The 21,771-nt window shown below is 40.2% G+C and overlaps 1 protein-coding gene across 3 annotated transcripts in view; it reads left to right on the plus strand.

Annotated features, from left to right (window-relative positions):
* The window catches only part of Tbc1d32 (TBC1 domain family member 32), a 213,303-nt gene that overhangs the window by 39,171 nt on the left and 152,361 nt on the right, over positions 1–21,771 (plus strand). For all 3 annotated transcript variants that reach the window (XR_005286571.2, XM_038339834.1, XM_038339835.2), the window contains exons 11-12: positions 8,002–8,092; positions 16,906–17,046. Coding sequence is in view for 2 of the 3 variants with exons in the window: in XM_038339834.1 (XP_038195762.1) it covers positions 8,002–8,092; positions 16,906–17,046 (232 nt within the window). In the remaining variant the exon portion in view is untranslated. The remainder of the gene's footprint in view (positions 1–8,001; positions 8,093–16,905; positions 17,047–21,771) is intronic.

Raw genomic sequence — 21,771 nt, forward strand, 5'->3', positions numbered from 1 at the left:
GAGTTGATGCTCATTGCCGTTGTCCTTGGTTTCTCAGTCCTTCTCCACCGTCAGCCACATTCAGAGAGTCCGGTTTGGTCCCCTGTTCCATCAGTCCCATTCCAACTGGACTTGGTGGTCTCCCGTTAGATCTGTCCCACCGTCTCAATGGGTAAACGCACTCCTCACGGTCCTGACTTCCTTGTTCATGATCTCCCTCCTTTTGCTCCTCATCGGGACCTTGGGAGCTCAGTCCGGTGCTCCTATGTGGGGCTCTGTCATTTTCTCCATCCATCTCCAGGTGAAGGTTCTATGGTGATATACAAGATATTCATGAGTATGGCAATAGGATCTGGACATTTCTGGCACCCTCTCCTCAGCTGCCCAAGGACCTAGCTGAGGAGGGGTGGAGAGGGGGTATGGGTGGAAGGGAGGGGAGGGAAGGGGGAGGAGGAGGGAAGGAGATGGAAAAAAAAGAAAAAAAAAAACAGATTATTTTTATTCAATATTTTCTGATTAGGGTTTCCCTGCTCCAAATCCTCATGGTTCTTCCCCCTTCCCTACTCACCCAAACCAAATCTATACCCTTTTTAGCTCTCTCTCATTAGAAGACAGATGTCTAAAAAATAAAAGGAAAGGGGACTGGGGAGATGGCTCAGTAATTAAGAGCACTGGCTGTTCTTCAACTGGACCTGGGTCCAATTTCCAGCACCCACATGGCAGCTCACAGACCTGCAGGCAAAACACTCATACAAATAAAATAAATAAATCTAAAAGAGAAGAAAATAAAATAAAACAAACAACCTGAATAGGTCAAAACAAACAGATGGCCAGGAAGAAAACGTGCCAAGCAAGAAGGACAAGAAGCGCATACAGATGCAGAGACACAATTTCCCACTTAAAAATGCTATAAAAACAAAAAAACCTAAGCAAAAGAACTGTAAGGTTAAAAACAAAAACCAACGCTCCCCAGATACCGTTTTTTTGGAGTTCACTTTTGAAAGATGGTTCAGCCTTTAAAGGCTAGTCTCACAACTAAAAAAATGTCCAGAGTTAGTTTTGTGTTCCTTATCTACTCCTGGACACAGGGCCTGCCGTTAAGTGTTGTTTGTATCGCCAGTAAGACTTTGTTGAGAAAACTAATTTTCCCTTTGTGAATGATTATCAATTGGAGATAGCTTCTGGGTTAGGGATTGTCCTTTTTCCCTTCTTAGTGCTGGGTCTCCATCTGGCTTAGACCTATATAGGCCCTGTACATTGCACGCGTCCTCTTGTGTCTAGAAGGCCTTGGTTCTTCTGTTCCCACTGGCTTTTAGAATCTTCATGTGTCTTTTTCTGCAGAGTTCCCTGACCCTGAGGGGAGGGATTTGTTGAGGCATCCCTCTTAGGATTGCATGTTCCAAGGTCTCTCACTATGCACATTGCCCAGTTGTGAGTTCCTGTGTTTATTTCCATCTACTATAAGATAGTGGCTGAGCAAGCCGCTGATCTATGAGTATAGCAAAATGTTGCTAGGAGTCATTTTACTGTTATGTTCACTTAGCAGAACTATAGTATTTGCTTTTCCCCAGGTTGCTGGCCCATCTGGTCTCAGGCCATGGTCACCCAAGCAGTTTTAGGTATGGGTTCCATTTCATGGAGTAGATCTTAAAATCCAGTCAAATATTGGTTGATTTCTATCCTAGTTAGTATTACTATTTCTGTGATGAAACATCATGACCAAAAGCAACTTAGGGCAGAAAGACTTTATTTCACTCACAGTTCATATAATAGTTCAACATCAGAAGCAGTGAGGACAGGAACTCAGAACAGGAACCTGAGGCAGGAACTGATGCAGAGGCCATGAAGGGGGCTCCTTGCTGGCTTGTTCCTTGTGGCTTGCTCAGCTTGTTTTCTTAGAGAACCCAGAACCACCAGTCCAAGGGTGGTATCACCCACAATGACATGGACTTTCCCCATTGGTCTCCAAATGATAAAATGCCTTACTGCTGGATATCATGAAGGCATTTTCTCAATTGAGGTTCCCTCCTCTCCGAGGATTCTTTCTTTCTTTTTTTTTTTCTTTCTTTTTTTTTTGTTTATTTTTTTTATATTTAAAAATTTCCATCTCCTTCCCTCCTCCTCCCCCCTCCCTCCCCTCCTCCTCCCCCTTCCCTCCCCTCCTTCTCCCCCTTCCCTCCCCTCCCCTCCACCCATACCTCCCCTCCCTCCCTCTCAAGGCCAAGGAGCCATCACGGTTCCCCACTCTGTGCTAAGACCAAGGTCCTCCCAACTCCCCCCAGGTCCAGGAAGGTGATCGACCAAGCTGAGAAGGCTCCCACAGAGCCCGTCCATGCAGAAGAATCAGAGCCCAGCACCATTGTCCTTTGCATCTCAGTCAGTTGGCCACATTCAGAGAGACGGGTTTGGTCGCATGATCCATCAGTCCCATTCCAACTGGAGTTGGTGATCTCCCATTAGTTCTGTCCCACCGTCTCCATGAGTGAACGCACCCCTCACGTTCCTGACTTTCTCCCTCATGTTCTCGCTCTTTCTGCTCCTCATCAGGACCTTGGGAGCTCAGTCCAGTGCTCCAATGTGGGGCTCAGTCACCTTCCCCATCTGTCGCCAGCTGGAGGTTCCCTCACGGTCCTGACTTTCTTTCTCATGTTCTCTCTCCTTCTGCTCCTCATCAGGACCTTGGGAGCTCAGTCCGGTGCTCCAATGTGGGGCTCTGTCATTTTCTTCATCTATCGTCAGGTGGAGGTTCTATGGTGATATGCAAGAAATTCATCAGTATGGCTATAGGAACTGGCCTTTTCAGGCTCCCTCTCCTCAGCTGCCCAAGGAACTAACTGGGGGCGTCTCCCTGGAAACCTGGGAACCCCTCTAGGGTCAAGTCTCTTGACAACCCTCAGGTAGCTCCTTAAATTAAGATATATGCTTCCCTGCTCCCATATCCACCCTTCCTATATCCCAAGCACCCCATTCCTCCGAGCTCCCCCTGTTCTCCCCTTCACACTTTTCTCTCCCCATCTTCCCTTGGCCCAGTCTTGCCCAACCCTCAAGTTCCCAATTTTGCCTGGCGATCGTGTCTACTTCCAATATCCAGGAGGATTACTATATCTTTTTTTGGGAGTTCACCTTCTTATTATCTTTTCAAGGATCCCAAATTTATAGGCTCGATGTCCTTTAATTATGGCTAGAAACCGATTATGAGTGAGTACATCCCATGTTCATCTTTTTGGGTCTGGGTTACCTCACTCAGGATGGTGTTTTCTATTTCCCTCCATTTGCATGCAAAATTCAAGATGTCATTGTTTTTTACCGCTGAGTAGTATTCTAGCATGTATATATTCCACACTTTCTTCAACCATTCTTCCACTGAAGGGCATCTAGGTTGTTTCCAGGTTCTGGCTATTACAAATAATGCTGCTATAAACATAGTTGAACAGATGCTTTTGTAATATGATTGGGCATCTCTTGGGTAAATTCCCAAGAGTGGGATTGCTGGGTCCTGGGGTAGGTGGATCCCAAATTTCCTGAGAAACCTCCACACTGCTTTCCAAAGCGGTTGCACAAGTTTGCATTCCCACCAGCAATGGATGAGTGTACCCCTTACTCCACATCCTCTCCAGCAAAGGCTATCATTGGTGTTTTTGATTTTAGCCAATCTGACAGGTGTAAGATGGTATCTTAACGTTGTTTTGATTTGCATTTCCCTGATTGCTAAGGAGGTTGAGCATGCCCTTAAGTGTCTTTTGGCCATTCGAACTTCCTCTGTTGAGAATTCTCTGTTCAGTTCAGTGCCCCATTTTTTAATTGGGTTCATTAGCATTTTAAAGTCTAGTCTCTTGAGTTGCTTATATATTTTGGAGATCAGACCTTTGTCTGTTGTGGGGTTGGTGAAGATCTTTTCCCAGTCAGTAGGCTGCCTTTTTGTCTTAGTGACAGTGTCCTTTGCTTTACAGAAGCTGCTCAGCTTCAGGAGGTCCCATTTATTCAATGTTGCCCTTAATGTCTGTGCTGCTGGGGCTATACGTAGGAAGCGGTCTCCTGTGCCCAAATGTTGTAGAGTACTTCCCACTTTCTCCTCTAACAGGTTCAGTGTGTTCAGATTGATATTGAGGTCTTTAATCCATTTGGACTTGAGTTTTGTGCATGGTGATAGACACGGATCTACTTTCATTCTTCTACAGGTTGACATCCAGTTATGCCAGCACCATTTGTTGAAGATGCTTTCTTTCTTCCATTGTGTGCTTTTAGCTCCTTTATCAAAAATCAGGTGTTCATAGGTTTGTGGGTTAAGATCTGGGTCTTCTATTCGATTCCATTGGTCGACTTCTATATTTTTATGCCAGTACCAAGCTGTTTTCAATACTGTAGCTCTGTAATAGAGTTTGAAGTCAGGGATGGTAATGCCTCCAGAAGTTCCTTTATTGTATAAGATTTTTTTGGCTATCCTGGGTTTCTTGTTCTTCCATATAAAGTTGATTATTGTCCTCTCAAGATCTGTGAAGAATTTTGATGGGATCTTTAAGGGGATTGCATTAAATCTATAGATTGCCTTTGGTAGTATTGCCATTTTTACTATGTTGATCCTCCCAATCCAAGAGCAAGGGAGATCCTTCCATTTTCTTGTGTTAAGTTGACCAACTAGGCAGCAGAGTTACTCCTACAACTTTTGTGTCACTATTGTACCAATGTACCTTGTTGGCAGGTTACCATTGTAGATTGAAGGATTTGTAACTGACCTGCTGTTTACCTTCCTCTGGTTGGGTGCAGAATACCTTCCAGTACATGAACTGTAGTCAGTTGGGATGAAGGTTCTAGGTAGGTTCCAGCTTGACTTCTCATGTTCAGTGAGTCATGTAGGTGTTATCTAAAGCAATCCTTACCATCACATCAGTTTGTAGAGAGCAACCAATAGTCTTGGCAATATCCTGTCTGGTCTGGGGGTTTCCATGACAGCCCCTTGGCCCATGATTCAATTAGATGTAACCCATTCCTGCCACCAGGAATTTCACTTGGTGGTGAGAGATTTTTAGTTGGGGCTTTGTCTCTCTTGATATGTGGTGATTCCATTTAGGTTTCTTTCATGTATATATATCTACACACACACATACACATTCACATACACACACACATACACACACACACACATATTTGGTTTATTTATTTTTATTTTATGTGCCTTGGTGTTTTGCTTACATGTATGTCTGTGTGAGGTATTGGATCTCTTGAACTAAGAATTAGAGGCTGTTGTGAGCTGCCCTGTGGGTTCTATGCACTGAATCCAAGTCCTCTAGAAGAGCAGCCAGTGCTCTTAATGGTTGAGCAATCTCTCCAGCCCCATCATATGTATGTGTGTGTGTATACACACTAGGAAGCTTCTACTATAGTGGATTTCCATATGAGCCCTCACAGGGCCCTTAGTTTTAGCTGGCCCTCCCCATATTCCTTCCCTTGGCCCCTCTTCTCTTCCCTTTCTTACTTGATCATCCCCTTCCAGTCCCCTTTCCCTCACCATCCACAGCTATTCTATTTTCTTTTCCTAGGGAGATCCCCACTCCCTAGTTCCTTACTCTATGCTCTGTGGCTATGCAGATTGTAGTCTGTTTGTTGAAACTTAACCAGTAACTTCCACAGTTAAGTGAGTACACACTGTATTTGTATTTTGGGTTCTGTATTACCTTACTCAGAATGACATTTATTCTAACTCCAACCATTTAGCTGTGAAATTCATGATTTCAAGCAACTGTTATTTTAAATCACTCTAGGGAATAGTCACATTTTGTTGAAAAATGGGTTGAGAGTACTATAGAAAATGATAAAGCGAAACTTCACAGTCAATGGGCTGGAGAGGCAGCTCGGAAGTTAAGAGCAGTGGTAGGTCTTCCAGAGGTCCTGAGTTCAGGTCGCTGCACCCATATTGTGACTCACAACCAACTGTAATGAGATCTGGTGCCCTCTTCTGGCGTGCAGGCAGAGCACCGTATACATAATAAATAAATGAATCCTTTTTAAAGAAGTCACAGTTAAGAGACGGAATATCAAGATAATAAAGAGATGACGGAAGTATGAGTTAAGACTACAGCAGATAATTTGGATGAAAAGATGATTCAGGGATGCCCTATTTAGGAGGCAGGGTTTAGAGACTGTGGCTTTTGAATGGGCAGCTGGTAAAGCCTTGGGTAATAGAATGGTGAATGTCTTTAGCTGAGGTTAAGTAACACAGTAGGAGAACAATAATTCCTGGTAACGATGACTATGCTTAGATGTGGTAGGCTTGGGTGTATTGCGTTTGAAATGCAGACCCCACCCGGCATAGATCTGGACCTCTGAAGTTTGGTTTTTGGCAAGATGGAAGTAGAGAAAGATTCTTGAACCAACTTGTGAATTTGGTGATTTTCTGGAAGGAATCCCAGAATCTAGCAGGTATGTTTCAGGCTGTCTTGTATTAAAATGAAAAGGGAACAAAATAAGAAAGAAAAGATCTATCCAGATGCCTAATGAGAGGGTAAGTTTCTGCCTGTCTTTTCCCCATTGAGTTTGCACAGGCCAGCTTACCTCTTCCAGAATTGATGGTTGATAAGTTGAGTGAAATATTGTGTATGGAGGATTCCCTTAGAGATTGTGCCCAGATTATTTTATTTGGTTTGGTCTGGGATCTCAGATTAATATATTGAAAATAGATGTGCAATATGAACAGCCGTATTTGTAGAAACACTTTAGGCATATGGAAAGCCTTTCACCATTTTTAGGAGTACTGACCAAACAAAACAGCAATAACAGAAAAGCTACCTCTGCATGAACATGGCCTGCTCCCTGGAAGAAAAGTGTGAGTTTGCTCTAGGATCTTATACCAGTTGTTACTGTTACTCTGTTCTTTATGTGACGTACCTTTGCATTTTCAGTTCTTATTCCTTTATTATACTCTAGCTTCCCGCACCCTCCCTTGAGACAGATCGCCAACAATTTTATATCACACCTAAGTTAACTCTCACCAGACCTTACTTACAGAGGCATCTGTTTTGCTCAGGTATTAGAATTAAGGGTCATCTATAAGTAGTATGCCTGTGGGGCAGGAGAGATGGCTCAATGGCTAAGGGCATTTGTTGCTCTTGCAAAGGACACAACATTGCTTCCCAGCACCCACATGGCATCTCACAGCCACCAACCACTCCATTTTAGGGGACTCATTCCCCTCTTCTAACCTCTTGGGGCACCAGCATGCATATGGTACACAGAAAGTCACACAGGCAGCTATTCGTAATTAATATCAGTAAGTAAAATTTAAATGTGAGATGCCATGTTGGTGCTGTCTGTGATGTAAGGGATTGGACATTTCTGCTGTGCAGAATGAAAATATGATAATTGAGATCTTTGCGGACAGCCGGGCTGCACATCATTTTTATGCCTTTGTTCTCTGAAATTTGAATTTTTAAAGTTAGTTTTCTGCAGTTCTGATAATTGAGGTGGTGACCAATGTAAGATCCAGATGGTATTTGGCTGGGCGGGTGAGAAGAAAAGGCCCCAAGTTAGGGAGGTGAGAAGAGACCAGGTCTGTCAGGCATCCGGACATCTAACATAAGGATAGTCTGTTTCCATAACTATACTTTATTTTTAAAAATTAATTATGCCTACCTGCATGTGTGTCAGTACACAGTGTGTGAAGCTGCTGCCTGCAGAGTCCAGAGGTTTTTAGATTGTCTGGAACTGGAGTTACAGATGGCTGTGAGCCACCATGTTGAACCTGGTTCTTCGTAAGAACAAGTGTTGTTATAACCACTGATCCCTCTATCCAGTACCTGTAGTTTAAATTTTAACAATAAGTTAACAGTTAATGGAGTAGTTTTCTCAATTTCTATGTTCTTAGATTAATTTTGAAGGTCAGCATTTTCAATGATAAGATCTCATATAGTATTTCATACATACACATTGTTAGCCTTTTTAATAGCCTTGATTAATTTTTGGATTTTTGGACACAGTGGCTATGTATATCTGAAACCAATCAACTGTTATTATTATTTTTTTAATCAGATAACTACAGCAGTTCAGCAGTGTGTTCAGTACTTGGAATTGTGTGAGACTATGAGAACTGATGACATTTTGGGACATTCAAAGCATTGTGGTAAGTATTGTTTTATTACATACACTAAGATGGCCAACTTCATTATTAATAACTTAGTAATGGCTTACATTTCCTAAAAATCTTATTTTAAAAAATGTATTGTATTCATTGTACATGGTACCATATTACTTTTAATGTATATATATGGTACGTGTTGAGTACAGTTCATCTCTACCATATATCTTTACCTTCCCCTTTATTACTTCCCATCCCCAGTCTCTTTTATTCTCCTAGACAGTCTGATCGCTGCTTTAATATCATATACATATATATACATATGTGTGTAATGTATATACATGATTTATATGTAATATGTGTATATATATAAAATCTATATATCATCTATCTATCATCTATCTATCTATCTATCTATCTATCTATCATCTATCTATCTATCATCATCTATCTATCATCTACCTATCTATCTATCTATCATCTATCTATCTATCATCTATCTGTCTGTCTATCTATCTATCTATCTATCTATCTATCTATCTATATCTATCATCTATCTATCTATCTATTTGAGACAGGGTTTCTCTGTGGCTTTGGAGCCTGTCCTGGAACTAGCTCTTGTAGATCAGCTTGGCCTCAAACTCACAGAGATCCACCTGCCTCTGTCCCTGCCTCCTAAGTGCTGGGATTAAAGGCGTGCGTCTTTAATAAAGCATTTTTTAAAAATAGGTTTGAAACCATGACTTGGTTGACTCATATATGTATGAAATGGAACTAAAATGAGAGAAAATGCTTTCGCCTATGACTAGCTTAATTTCTTAATATGATTGATTATCTCTTGTTCAATCTATCTTCCAGAAAATGACATAATTTCCTTTTTCCTTGTGTCTGAAAATCCTATTCAGCATACACATACACCCACATACACACACGCACATACACACTTACATATATGTGTATATATCTCCATTCCCTTGTTGTTGAACACCTTGGCTGTTTCTATAACTTAGCTATTGAATGATGTATTGATATCATTGATATGTAAACAAGTCTGTGATACACTGGCTTAGAGTTCTTTGTGCCAACACCCAGGAATGGCGTATCTGGATCATATGATGCTCTTGTTTTGCATTTTCTGAGATACCTCCATACTGATTTCCATAGTACCTGGGCTAGTATACATTTCCAGCAACAAACCAGTAAAAAAAAAAAAAAAAAAAAAAAAAAAAAAAAAAAAAAAAAAAAAAAAAAAAAAGGGTTTCTTTTTATTCACATCCTATTTTGAGTTTTTTTTAACTACTTAGTTATCCTTTTATTACTTTTATGTGTATGGGTATTTACTTGTTTGTATGTATGTCTGTGCACTTACATGCATGCCTGGTATCAGTGGAGGCCAGAAAAGGGCACTGAATTCCCTGGAATTAAGAGTTACAGATGGTTGTGAGATATCATTGGGGTGCTGGGAATTGAGCCCAGGTCTGTTGGAAGAGCAACAAGAGCTCTTAAGTACTGAGCCACCTCTCCAGCCCCATTCATTAGTTATCTCCTTTATGGCTGCCATTCTGACTGGGGTGAGATGGACCCTTGGTGTACATCAACGTCAGTTTCCTTTCTGTGATGGTTAGTGAGGCTGAATTTTTCATAATTCTCTCATCAGTTCTCTTTCATCTTTGAGAACTGTCATTTATTTAATTGGCTCATTTTCTGTTTGGGGTGTTTGATTTCCTGTGGTTTTGGTTTTGGAGTTACTTGTGTATTCTAGATACTAATTTTCTGTCTGATGTGTAGCTAGCACAGATTTTCCCATGTTGTGTAGGCTGCTGGCATTGAGTTCACTGCTCGCTTTGTTGTCCGGACATTTTGATGTGAGGTCCCATTTGTTGATTGTTGGCTCTATTTCCTGAGCAGCAGAGTTCTGTTGAGAAGTTTATATTGAAGTATCTTCCTCAATTTTTGGTCTAGCAGTTTTAGCATGTCAGGTACTATTTTGAGTTCTTGGGTCCATTTTCATATTATTTGCTCAGGTTGAAAGATAAATGTGTAGTTTCATACTCATAAGCGAAGATATCAACTGTCCCTGTGCTATTTAGTAAGCAGGCTGTCTTCTCCAGTATGTCTTTTTGGCCCCTTTGCAAAAAATGAGGTGATTGTATTTATCTGAATTTTGTTGGTACCATAGGTTATGTTACTGTGACTTTAGAAATCAAGTTCCTCCAGACTTAGCCTTTTTTATAAGGATAGCTTTGACTCCCTAGGGTCTGTAGTACTTCCATGTGAATTTTAAGATTAACTATTTCTGTGACAAATAACACGAGAATTTTGATGTAAATTGGATTGAACCTGCAGATTGCTTTTGGTAATATAGCCATTTTCATTTTATATTTACATCTTCAGTATTTAAAGTTCTATTTGTATAGGTCAGTCACTTCTTTGGTTCAATTTATAATGAGGACTTTTATTGAGGCATTATGAATGGATTGTTCTCCTAATTTTATTCTCAGCTTTTTTCTCTCAAATGCAAAGGCTACTGATTTTTTTTTTTTTTTTTTTTTTTTTTTTTTTTTTTTTGGTTTTTCGAGACAGGGTTTCTCTGCATCTTTTTTAGAGCCTGTCCTGGAACTAGCTCTTGTAGACCAGGCTGGCCTCGAACTCACAGAGATCCGCCTGCCTCTGCCTCCCGAGTGCTGGGATTAAAGGCGTGCAACACCACCGCCCGGCTACTGATTTTTTTTTAATGTGGATTTTTGTTAATTTTGTGTCCTGTCACATTATTGAAAGTGTTCATCAGTTTTCTTATGAGTCTTTAGGGTCTTTTATGTTTTCAGTAATTTTTGTAAATAAGGATACATTATTGACTTCTATTTGTATTCTTTTTTCCTCTTGTCTTACTATTCTAGCTACTATTCTATTGTATAATAATTGGTAAACATAGACAAACAATACTTCAAGTACTCTATTATATAATAATTAGTCTTATTTTCTGATCTTAGTGGAAGTACTTTTTTATTTTCCCCACTTAGCATGATTGATGTCTTTTGTTATGTTGAGGCATGTTCCTTCCATTCTTAACCTCTTCAGAACTTTTATCATGAAAGGATCGTGGAATTTCAGAAGCCTCAGATATATCTATTGAGATAATTTTGTGATTTTTTTCTCTGAAGTTTGTTTATGTAGTATATTATTGTATTGGTTTGTATATGTTGAACCATCTCTGTATCTATGGAGTAGAGTCAGCTTCATCATGATGAATTATCTCTTATTCAATTTGTAAGCATTTTATTGAGAATGTCCACATATAATGTTCTTCAGAATGTCCAGAATTCTTTTTTTTTTTTTTATTGTTGTGTCTTAATTAGACATGGGTTGCAGAGTAATACTGGCTTTGTTCAAAGGGTTTGATAGTTGTCCTCTTCTTTCTGTTTTATGGAAGAGTTAGAAAAGCACAGGTGTCCGCTCTTCTGTAAAGGTCTGGTAGATCCAACAGTGAATTCATATGGCCGGGACTTGTTTTAACTGGCAGATTTTGTTTTTCTCTGCATCAAACTCATTGTTTTCTCTAGATCTCTTTACATTGTTTATTTTGAGGCTAGACAGGTGACAGAGTCAGGTTAAGAGCAGTGGATGATCTTCAGACAACCATGGTTCAATTCCCAGTCTCCACATAGTGGTTCCCAACCATTTGTAATTCCAGTTTTAGGGAATCAGATGCCTCTTATGGCATCCAAGGGTACCAGCATTCATCAGGCCAATGTGTAGGCAAAACACCCATACATATAAACATACATCTTAAAAATAGTTTATTTCATTTTAGTTTAATTTTGACAGATCATTTCTGTCTTGAAAGTCATTTGTTTGTTTTAGATTTTATGTGTTTTATATTAGGATTTTTTTGGTATCTGTTGTATAACTATTTTCTTTTTAATTCTTGATTTTATTAATTTGTTTTTGTCAGTCTTTTGATTAGTTTGACTATAGGTTTACCAGCTTTGGATAGAACTTGTCTTATTAATGACCTTTCTGCCATGATGAGCTATATCCCCCAAACTGAAAGCAACACAGACTTCTTTGCAATTAAATTGCTTTTGTCAGGCATTTTGACACAGTGATCAAGAGGAAGTATTAGAAAAAGCTTCATCACTGTGGTAAACTGGCCATGCGGTTCTTAGTCCCTTTGAACACGATTTCTGGGAGGAATATGTAAGATGTTGGCATTTTGGAGAAGCAACATAAGGCAGCAGAAAGTGCTTAGCGGACTATGCTAGCAGGGGTTCCCAGGTCTGAAATTCTGGGAGAGATGCAGACAATGGGTTATACCTACAGGGTTTTACAGGGCAAGGGAGGTATCAGGTTCCTGGTTAAAGGCCATTCATGTAACATCTGGAAAGAATTGGGCTATGCTCTGCCTGAGTAGAAAATTTCAGTGAGGTTGAATTAAAGGTAATAGACCAATTTGATGGTGGAGGATATTTAAAAATGGCATGGCAGAACCAGAGCAGCAGGGAATTTACTATGAGATTTATCTTCTAGAAATATCAGAAGTTATGTCCGTGAAAGTCTCACCGATATGACTGCCTATCCAGGACCTGAATAAGACTGACAACAGTAGATTTGCTAATATGTTTGGGGGAAGGAATGTTGCGAGCTGAAGAAATCATCTTTCTCAGGGAAGAGCACACCAATAGCAAATGGTCAGCCCTAAAACAAACGTTCAAGTAATATTATACAGACTGAGTTGGTTGTATTTAGTTATTTTGAAATAAATAAATATGTATGTGTATATTTATATAAACACATACATGTAACAACAAAAGCCATAGACTTGGAAGAGGGCAAGGTAAGGGCAGTACATGGGAGGGCTTGGAAGGAGGGAAGGGAAGGGATAAATATGCAATTATGTCATAATTTCAATAAAAATTTTTAAACAAACAAAATTTCAGCTTAGTGTTCAGGTTATACGTGGCTGTTACTGTTTCTGGCTACCGGTTAGAGTGAGAGATCAGAAAATGGAATAGAAATATGTGAAGAATATGCAGTGTGCTAAGGAGAGAAGCTTTGTGCTTGTGGAGAAGATTGCCATAGCAGCTACAGGCAATGGAGTGGGAATTTTTAACACTACGGACTCTAGGGACTAGTGTCATGAATGAGAAACCTTATGATTTGTATTTGGATAATATGAATGTTTGCTAGAGGGTAAGACTCTGCAGCCTCTAATATTTCTCCAGCCTATAGCACAGAGGCGTTTGAGTTGGATTTCAGTTACCGTGATAAAACACCACGGCTGTTAGCAACTTGGGGAGGAAAGGGTGTATTTCAATTTGCAATTCCACATGGTGGTTCATCCTTAAAGGAAGTCAGGGCAGAAACTTACTGCAGGATCCTGGAAGCAGGAGCTGAAGCAGGGGCCTTGGAAGAATGCTCTCCCTTGCTTGCTACTTGTGGTTTGCTCAGCCTGCTTTGTCATACACCTCTCTCAGTAGACCAGGGCCTCGTACACCAATAGGAAAATGCTCCATAGGCTTGTTACAGGAGACAACTTCTCAATCTCAGTGCTCTCTTTTCAGGTCGTTCTCTATTTTGTCCAGTTGCTGAAAACCTAACCAGGACAGTGTGGTATTTTACATTGCTCTCTTGATCCTCTTGCAGTGTCCGTGTGTGCTCTAAAAAAATAGTCATCAGTTGCCGTCTATCTCTCTGCTGATGCTGAGACCCAAACCCACGGCATTGTCCATGCTAGACAACTTGTCTTCCACGGAACCACACCCCAGGGCTACCATGTGGACTTCCTTTTGATACCTTCCTTTGCATCATGCTCATGTGTGTGTATTATTCATTAAAAAAACAAAAGCAAAACAGTCTGTTTGTGCTGCATGTGTGGATGACCTCTCTGCTGGCCTTCTAATCTGGGAGGACTCTACTAGATGTCGTTTTCTTTCAGGCTCCAGCTCTTCATCTGATGTCCTTTTTCATCACAGAAATGCAGCTTCCTCCTTTAGTACCATGTGGCCTCCGCATTCCCGAGTCCATGCTTACCTGCCCCTCTCTGCCCATCTCACAGACGAAACCTCTGTGTCTTCTCCCTTTTCATAACACTGTCACTCCTGCTTGGATTCTTTCTCCTCATCCAACAGGCTGTTCTCGTTCACCTGAGACGTGCGTTTCTATTCTTTATTCATTCCCAGAAACTTTGCTTGTTTACGTCCCCCCCACCTCCCCATTCCACTTGTCCTTTTGGGAGAGTCCATTGAGTTTCATGGCTTTACGTATTACTTAATTTTATGTAATGTAAATGGTAACTGAAATCTTCAAGTGCTCATAATTTTCCTGAATGTCACACTTGTATGTTACTTAACGTTGCTGCTGGAATGTTAAATCAGCACTCGTGGGGCTTTAACACCAAATTTCTCCTTATTCTCTCTATCCCTATTGCTTTCTTTATTAGAATTACTTAAAAGTATAAGAAGAAATTTATCACAAAGCTATGAACTTGAGTTTTCCCTACTTTTATCATTCTTTTGATGTCATTGTGTAATTCTTGCTAAATCATATTGATTTAGTCTTCTGAAACATGTATTTTTGTCTGTTTCCTCTTTACTTTGCTAACATACTTATTTATATATTCTTTAAAGATTTAATTTCGATTTTAACTGTGTGCATTGCACTCACGTGTTTATGGGGGTGTGTGCCTGTGAGTGCAGGTGCCTGTGGAGGCCGGGAGAGGGCTTCTGAGTCTCCTGACCTGAGTGCTGGGAACTGAATTTGGGTTCTCTGTAAGAACAGTGTGTGCCCTTCCCTCCTGAGTCATTTCTATAGCCCCTGGTTCGTAATTTTGAAATGGAGTTTCTTACTTCAGACTTTGATCTTGTCTCATCAACTTTCTGTCCCACTATCATGGTCCATTCTTGACAATTCATGTTCGATTGCATTGTCTTCCTAAAATCCTTCCAGTATCTCTCCATGGCCTCTACCATAGATCTCAAATCCCCTCTTTGCCTTATTCCTCCATGGTCTAGTACTTTCATCCTCTGAGCTCTCCCACTTGTCCCTCAATGCTTTGATTATACCATGTTTTTACGGAACACTGAATGGAAAGACAAATTCCATGCTACTTACTGTAGTTTTCCAGGGGTGTGTGTGTGTGTGTGTGTGTGTGTATGTGTCTGCTTGTATATGTGTATGTATAGTGTATATATGTGTGTACATGTATTCATGTTTATGTGAGTTGTGTTATGTGTGTGTCTGTATATGTATATGTATAGTGTATATATGTCTGACCATGTATGCATGTTTATGTGAGTTGTGGGTGCCTGTAAATGTGTATATATAGTATATGTATATATAGTATATATATGTCTGTATATGTATGCATATTTATGTGTGTTGTGGGTGTCTGTAAATGTGTATATATACTATATGTATATATAGTATATACATGTCTGTATATGTATGCATGTTTATGTGAGTTGTGGGTATAGGTGTACACGTGTGAGGGTGCCTGTGCATGTGGAAACCTGAGTTCAACTTCAGATGTCATTTCTTGGGGACTACCTTCCTTTCTTGTGACAGGACCTTAAGCTGGCCTGAAACTTGTTGAATAGGCTAATCTGTAAGGCCAGGGAGTCTCAGGAGCATATTGTCTTTGCTTTCTCTGAGCTGAGATTATAAGCATGTGTCAATATGCTTTTTATTGTTACTTGTTCTTAATGTATTCTGGGAATGAAATTCAATTCCTTGTTCTTTCAAGGTAAGCAGTTCATTAACTGAACTATCTCCCTTGCCCTTCTGAATAATTCTAAATACCAGTGAATAGATCAGGATCTTATAAAATTGATGGTCAATATACCTTGAACATATGGGTGATGGATAAATAAATGGCGAAATATAATGTATGATTCCTATTTTAGAGATTCTAATTTTGGTTGCAAGCATGATTGTAATCAGTATGACCTACTGTATGTAGTACAAACTGAATATCCACTTCATCAAAATGCTTGGGACAAGAACTATGCCCAATGTATTTTTAGTGTTTATTCAATATTGGGACATTTCCATAAACTTTATTTGTGTTGCCTTTTTATGTGGTTGCTTCTGTTTTATTTCTGTAGGTGTGACAAACAGCAGCAGATGGGAGGAAAGTTTATTTGGCTGACAAGTCCAGGTTACAGTTCATTATTATGGGGAACATCAAGGCAGGAACTTAAAACATCACATCCACAGTTAATAACAGAGAGAGAATAAAAACAGTTCTATGCTCATTTGATCTAAGGTAGCTCACATTCACATTTATTACACACAGAGTGAAAGCAGATCCGTGCTTGTTTGTTCTCAGTTGTTTGCTCTCTGACTGTTCTGGACCTCTGCCTAGAGAATTTTACCACTTACTATGGCCAGGGTCTTTGTGTATCAATTACAATCCAAATGATTTCCCTAAGACATTCCCACAAGCCAACCTGATCTAGATAGTTCTCATTAAGACTCTCTGTCTAGGGGTTTATATGTTGCATTAAGTTGACAGTTAAAACCAGTAAAGTGGTAAAAATTAAATAACTTTTTTGTCACTTTTTTTGAAGTCTGTCTTTGGTGATGAGTAAATTTGGCAGTATGGTGGTATTTTTAGATTGAACACTGGCAATAATGGTTAACAATTTTATAATGATTACTCCCCCTCTGATCTACTTGTAAGATTATTGGAAATATTGAGTAAAATAAATATTAAAAGTTAAAGTTTACTTTTTATCAGCTGTTTCTCCAGCATAGATGATAACATATTTTATTGTCGGGGATGGGGGGGGGGGTTGAAGACAAGTGTTGTGAAATATATTATTATTAAAATAATTGGTCTTTTTTACCTCTATTTTAAGGAGACAAGCAAAAAGGTTTCTTCTACTCAGGACAAGAGCTACAGTATATTTATTTTATTCACTCGCTGTGCCTTTTAGGAAGATTGTTGATATATACACAAGGCAGAAAACTATTTCCCATAAAACTGAAGAATAGAAAAGGTAAGTGCTATTAGAATAAGTGAGTAGGTAAAGGTATGATATAATTTGTAGTATATAGGCTCATATTTATAAATTTGGCTTAGTATTTGTCATAGTCACTGTTCTATGGCTGTGAAGAGACACCATGACCATAGCAACTCTTTTACAAGAAAGCATTTAATTGGGGCATGCTACAGTTTCAGAGGTTTAGTTCATTGTCATCATGGCTGGGAGCATGGTGGCATGCTGGCATACATTATGCTGGAGAAGCATCTAGATGGACAGGCAACAGGAAGAGAGAAACACTCGGCTTGGATCAGGCTTTTCAAACCTCAAACCCCAGCCCTGGTGATGTACTTCCTCCAACAAGAACACACCCATTCATACAAGGCCACACTTCCTAACGCTTCTGAAGTAGTGCCATTTCCTGATTCAGCTTTTAAATCTATGAGAAGTCTATGGGAGCCATGCTTATTCAAACTACCACAGTATCTGCTTGGCACCATTAGTTTGCTCTCTATTCCTGTGATTAAATACTGTGATCAAAAACAACTTGAGTGGGAGAGGCTTTATTTCATCTTATAACTTATAGTCCTCCATGAAGGAAAATCAGAGAAGGAATTCAGTACAGAAACTTGGAGAACCCAATACTGAAACCTGAAGCAGAGGCCATGGAGAAGTGCTCCTTACTTTGCATCCCTTGGCTTACTCAACCTGCATTTTTATACAAACTTATAAACTTATAAAAACTTGCCAAGGGGTGGTGCTACCCACAATGGGCTGTGCTCTCTCCCATCAATCATCAGGCAATAAAATGCCCTATAGGCTTGCCTATAGGCAATCTGATAGAGGCTCTCAGGTTGTATTATGTCTACAAAGGAAACTCAGCTAGCATAGGCTCTTAGCTACATATCTTTTAGTCATATGTACTGTTGAGATTTTTTCATTCTGTCTTTATTCTTTTCAGTTTCAGTATATGCCTATTACTGTATATGTATTTAATTATTTTCTTATTTCATTTTTCTAAAACTCTAGACTAGACATACTTGGTGATTCAATTCTGGATACAAAACTAGAAGACCATTTAAAAATTGTGGTTAGCCTAAGGATTGTCTGTGACCTTTCAGGGAAGGGTGGGATCACTCCTGGCTACTGGTCCTAGCTTTTATAGGAAAGCAGGCTGAGCAAGCCTCAAGGGCAAACCAGTAAGCAGCCCTCCTTCATGGCCTCTGCATCAGCTCCTATCTCCAGGTTGCTTCCTAGAGTTTCTGCCATGATTTTCCTCAGTGACAGACTTAGGAGCTTTAGTTGAAGTAAACTCTTTCCTCCCCGAGGTGCTTTTGAGTATGGTGTTTTATCTTAGCAACAGAAAATGGAACTAAGCCAGAATTTGGTACTAGGTCATGGCGTGTTGCTGTGACAAGTCTGACCACATTGTTTGGAGGGGGATTGTAGACAGACTTTGGACCTTTGGGCTTGCAAAGCCATTGAGTGCTCAAAGTTCTGTGGGCATTTAGGATGTTGAGAGCAATGCAGGTAGTGGAGGCCTGGCTTGTAACTTTTCAGAGTCCCTAACAATTCTACAGGGACAGTTTAAGTGATAGTTTGCATTAAGAATCATTGAAAAGAAACCTTTACTCTGCTGGCCAGCTTGGACTGTGATTAGAAGAGAATTAGAATCAGTGAGGCAGAATCTTCTGGGGAAGTGCTTCCTTGGGTTCAGCACACAGAAGCTGCAGTCTAGAGGTGCCCAAAGCTCTCCTTTGTGCTGGCAGCAGAACTTGGTAATGAGCAAGAGTCCACTGGTGTTACTGGTTTTTAAAGCGTGATGGGGTCCCAGAGAGCAGCCAAGGTGTGGCATGTGAGAGTGTAATAGAAGCCCGTTGGTGAAGGTGCAGCATTAATTATAGAAGGAGCCCCAAGATTGGAAATGGCATGGAGAGAGGTTAAGGGGTAACACCATGTGGCAGGGTCAGAGGCCCTAAAGAGAGCCTTGGAGACGCTATTGATGAAAATATAGCCCAGCTGCAGGAGATTCTCTGGTATTGTAGAGACTAGTACCTGGGAACTACCTCCAAGGTGGTAGTGGATGAGAGCCACTCAGCCTCCAGGACAAGCTGTTTGTGATGTGCATGGCAGAGCTGGCCAAATGGAGCCCTTTGGAGTCAGAGGATTGTGAGTGGATCCCATACATCAGACATTGAACTTCTTATATCACCAAATGTTTGCCTTGCTTATATTTGATTATGACTTTCCTGAGTCTCGCTTCTTGAAGTAAGAAAATGTGAAACTTACTTTGTCTTTTATAGGAGCCCACAGTTGAGAGACTTGAAGTTTTGAGAGGCTTAAGAATTTTACAGATATTTTGGGACATTGTAGAGGGACATCAGATATTTTGCAGAGACTGAATATTTTATGATTTTGTATATGTTAAGACACTAAACTTCTAATGTTTTTGAATTTTTAAAAACTGTGTGACTTTTAAAGTTATATTAAGTTTTATACTGGGATATTAATATGACATCTTGGGGATTTCTGCCTTGGTTCAGTTTTCTGCTGCTGTGATAAACACCATGACCAAAAGCCACCTGAAGAGGGAAGGGTTTACTTCACCTTAAAGCTTCTAAGTCCATCACTGAGGAAACCGTGGCAGGAACTCAGGACAGCAACCTGGAGACAGGAGCTGTTGCAGAGGCCACGGAGACAGAGGATCGTTGCTTACTGACTTGCCCTCATAGCTTGCTCAACCTGCGCTCTTAAAGAACCCAGGATTACCAGCCCAGGGATGACACCACGCAGAATGAGCTTGTCCCTCTCTTTTCCATCACTGATTAAGAAAATGCCTTACAGGCTTGCCTTCAGCCTTATCTTAGGAAGGCATTTTCTTAGCCGAGGTTCCGTCTTCTGAAGTGATTTTGGAGCTTGTGTCAAGTTGACACAAAACAGCCAGCACCTAGGGTGATGCTGGGGCGAGCATCATATCCTGTATCACTATACTGTTCTTACTCTGTCTCACTTAATTTAGCAGATCTGAGATCAGTTATCATCTTTTATTCTACACAGATATTTTATCTGTACTAAGAACGCATTATAGAGCAGAGTTCAGCACACTTTCAGAAAGCTGACAGTGAATATTATGGCCTTGTTGGATAATATAGTATGTCTATGGTTGTACAGAAAGTTAACACAGCTGTCCTGAGACTGCTTTCCTTAGAGTAGCTTGCTTGCAAGCTTGACTCTTGCTTGGCATATGGGGAGTTGAACTCCTGCTAGTTATAGCACTGATGAGGGTACTTAACCTGTGTGTCTGCTACCCCCTGTACCTAAACTGTACAACATTGCCATTTATGTCAAACACCAGGTTTGTTTTTGGGAGTTTAAAATTTAGAAATGTACTGGACAGAGGGTGAGTCTGTGCTCACAACTCCGCCAAGAAAAACCTTGGTTATTGCATCTCTAGTGGGCTTTTCTAGCGGAATTGAATGCATTCTGCATGGATCCCCTGGGAGAGGCCCTCAGAAACTAGTGCCTGATTAGCTCCGGATTTTGCCTTCAGTAACCTTTCTTTGTGATTTTGCTTTGCATAGTTTTATTGTAATGTGTCATGTGAACATGATTGTATGGGGCCTGTGTGTCTTCCGACTCAATCAAATCAGAACGTGCTTTTTAGGACCCCTGACACAGTTTAATAACGGAAAATCCATTCTTAGCTTGTCAGCCTTACAAAATCTGGTCATACGAACTGTAGTTTATTGATGCTGTTACAGAGTCTATTTGTTGTGAACCCTTTTGTCTAGTTGTTTTATTTGCCCTAATCTATTTGAGCTCCTTGAGAACTGACAGGGTATTATGTACTTCTCTTACGATGTTCAAGGCTGTGTCGTTTAGTTTAAGACAGTATGGGGACATCATGAGCTCTTCAGTGACAGAGGTACTATTTCATATGGTATTGCTGGATGTTGCAGAACTAGAAAGACTAGTGAATAGCCTTGATAGTTTTGCAGGTATTCATCTTAACTTTACATGCCTCTCATCTATAATAAATTTAGCATTTTATATTCTTTATAATGACTGTATTTTGCTTTATCTAGAATCACAGCTCATTTCAAAACTGAATTTGAGAATAGCGGAGACCAGCAATCAACTTTAAATTACATAGTTTTTTTTTTCCAGAATGTTTTAATGAAAGCTTCCTCAGCAAGTGTTGGTAAATTGTAGCCTGTGGGCCAAACCTGGCCTGCCATCTGCTTTGTGTTCTTGTGAGCTAGGCATGTCTTTTACCTCTTAAAAAAGAGACTATTTTGTGGCATGTGTAAAACATGAATGGTCAGTACTTACAGTTCTCACTCAACATTTATTTGCTGATTGTATATGGCTACCTCATGCTCCAGTAGCCAACCCGAGTGCTTGTGATGATTTGGACAGAAGGCTTAAGTTATTGTAGTCTTTCACGGAAAAAATGCTGACCTTGTTCTGCTATGCTAAGAAAGCTAGCTGATCCAATGTAGTAAGCTGAATTTTACTTGTGATAATTGATTTAACTCAAATAGCCATGCTAAGACTCGTGCATCTGTCATGGATTTAAATGATCAGCTTCAAACAGATGGCGGAACTATGCCTTAGCATAGCAAGACAGTTGGCATAAGAGCTGCCTTCTAAAGGCGTTCTGTTCTGGAGTAGTGGGTTCATAGCTCTCTTCTTACTGGGTTTACACTGGAACAGTGATGCAATCTTACAAGTGAGTGG

Source organism: Arvicola amphibius, chromosome 8 (genome assembly GCF_903992535.2).
Source record: "Arvicola amphibius chromosome 8, mArvAmp1.2, whole genome shotgun sequence".
Taxonomy (NCBI): Eukaryota; Metazoa; Chordata; class Mammalia; order Rodentia; family Cricetidae; genus Arvicola; species Arvicola amphibius.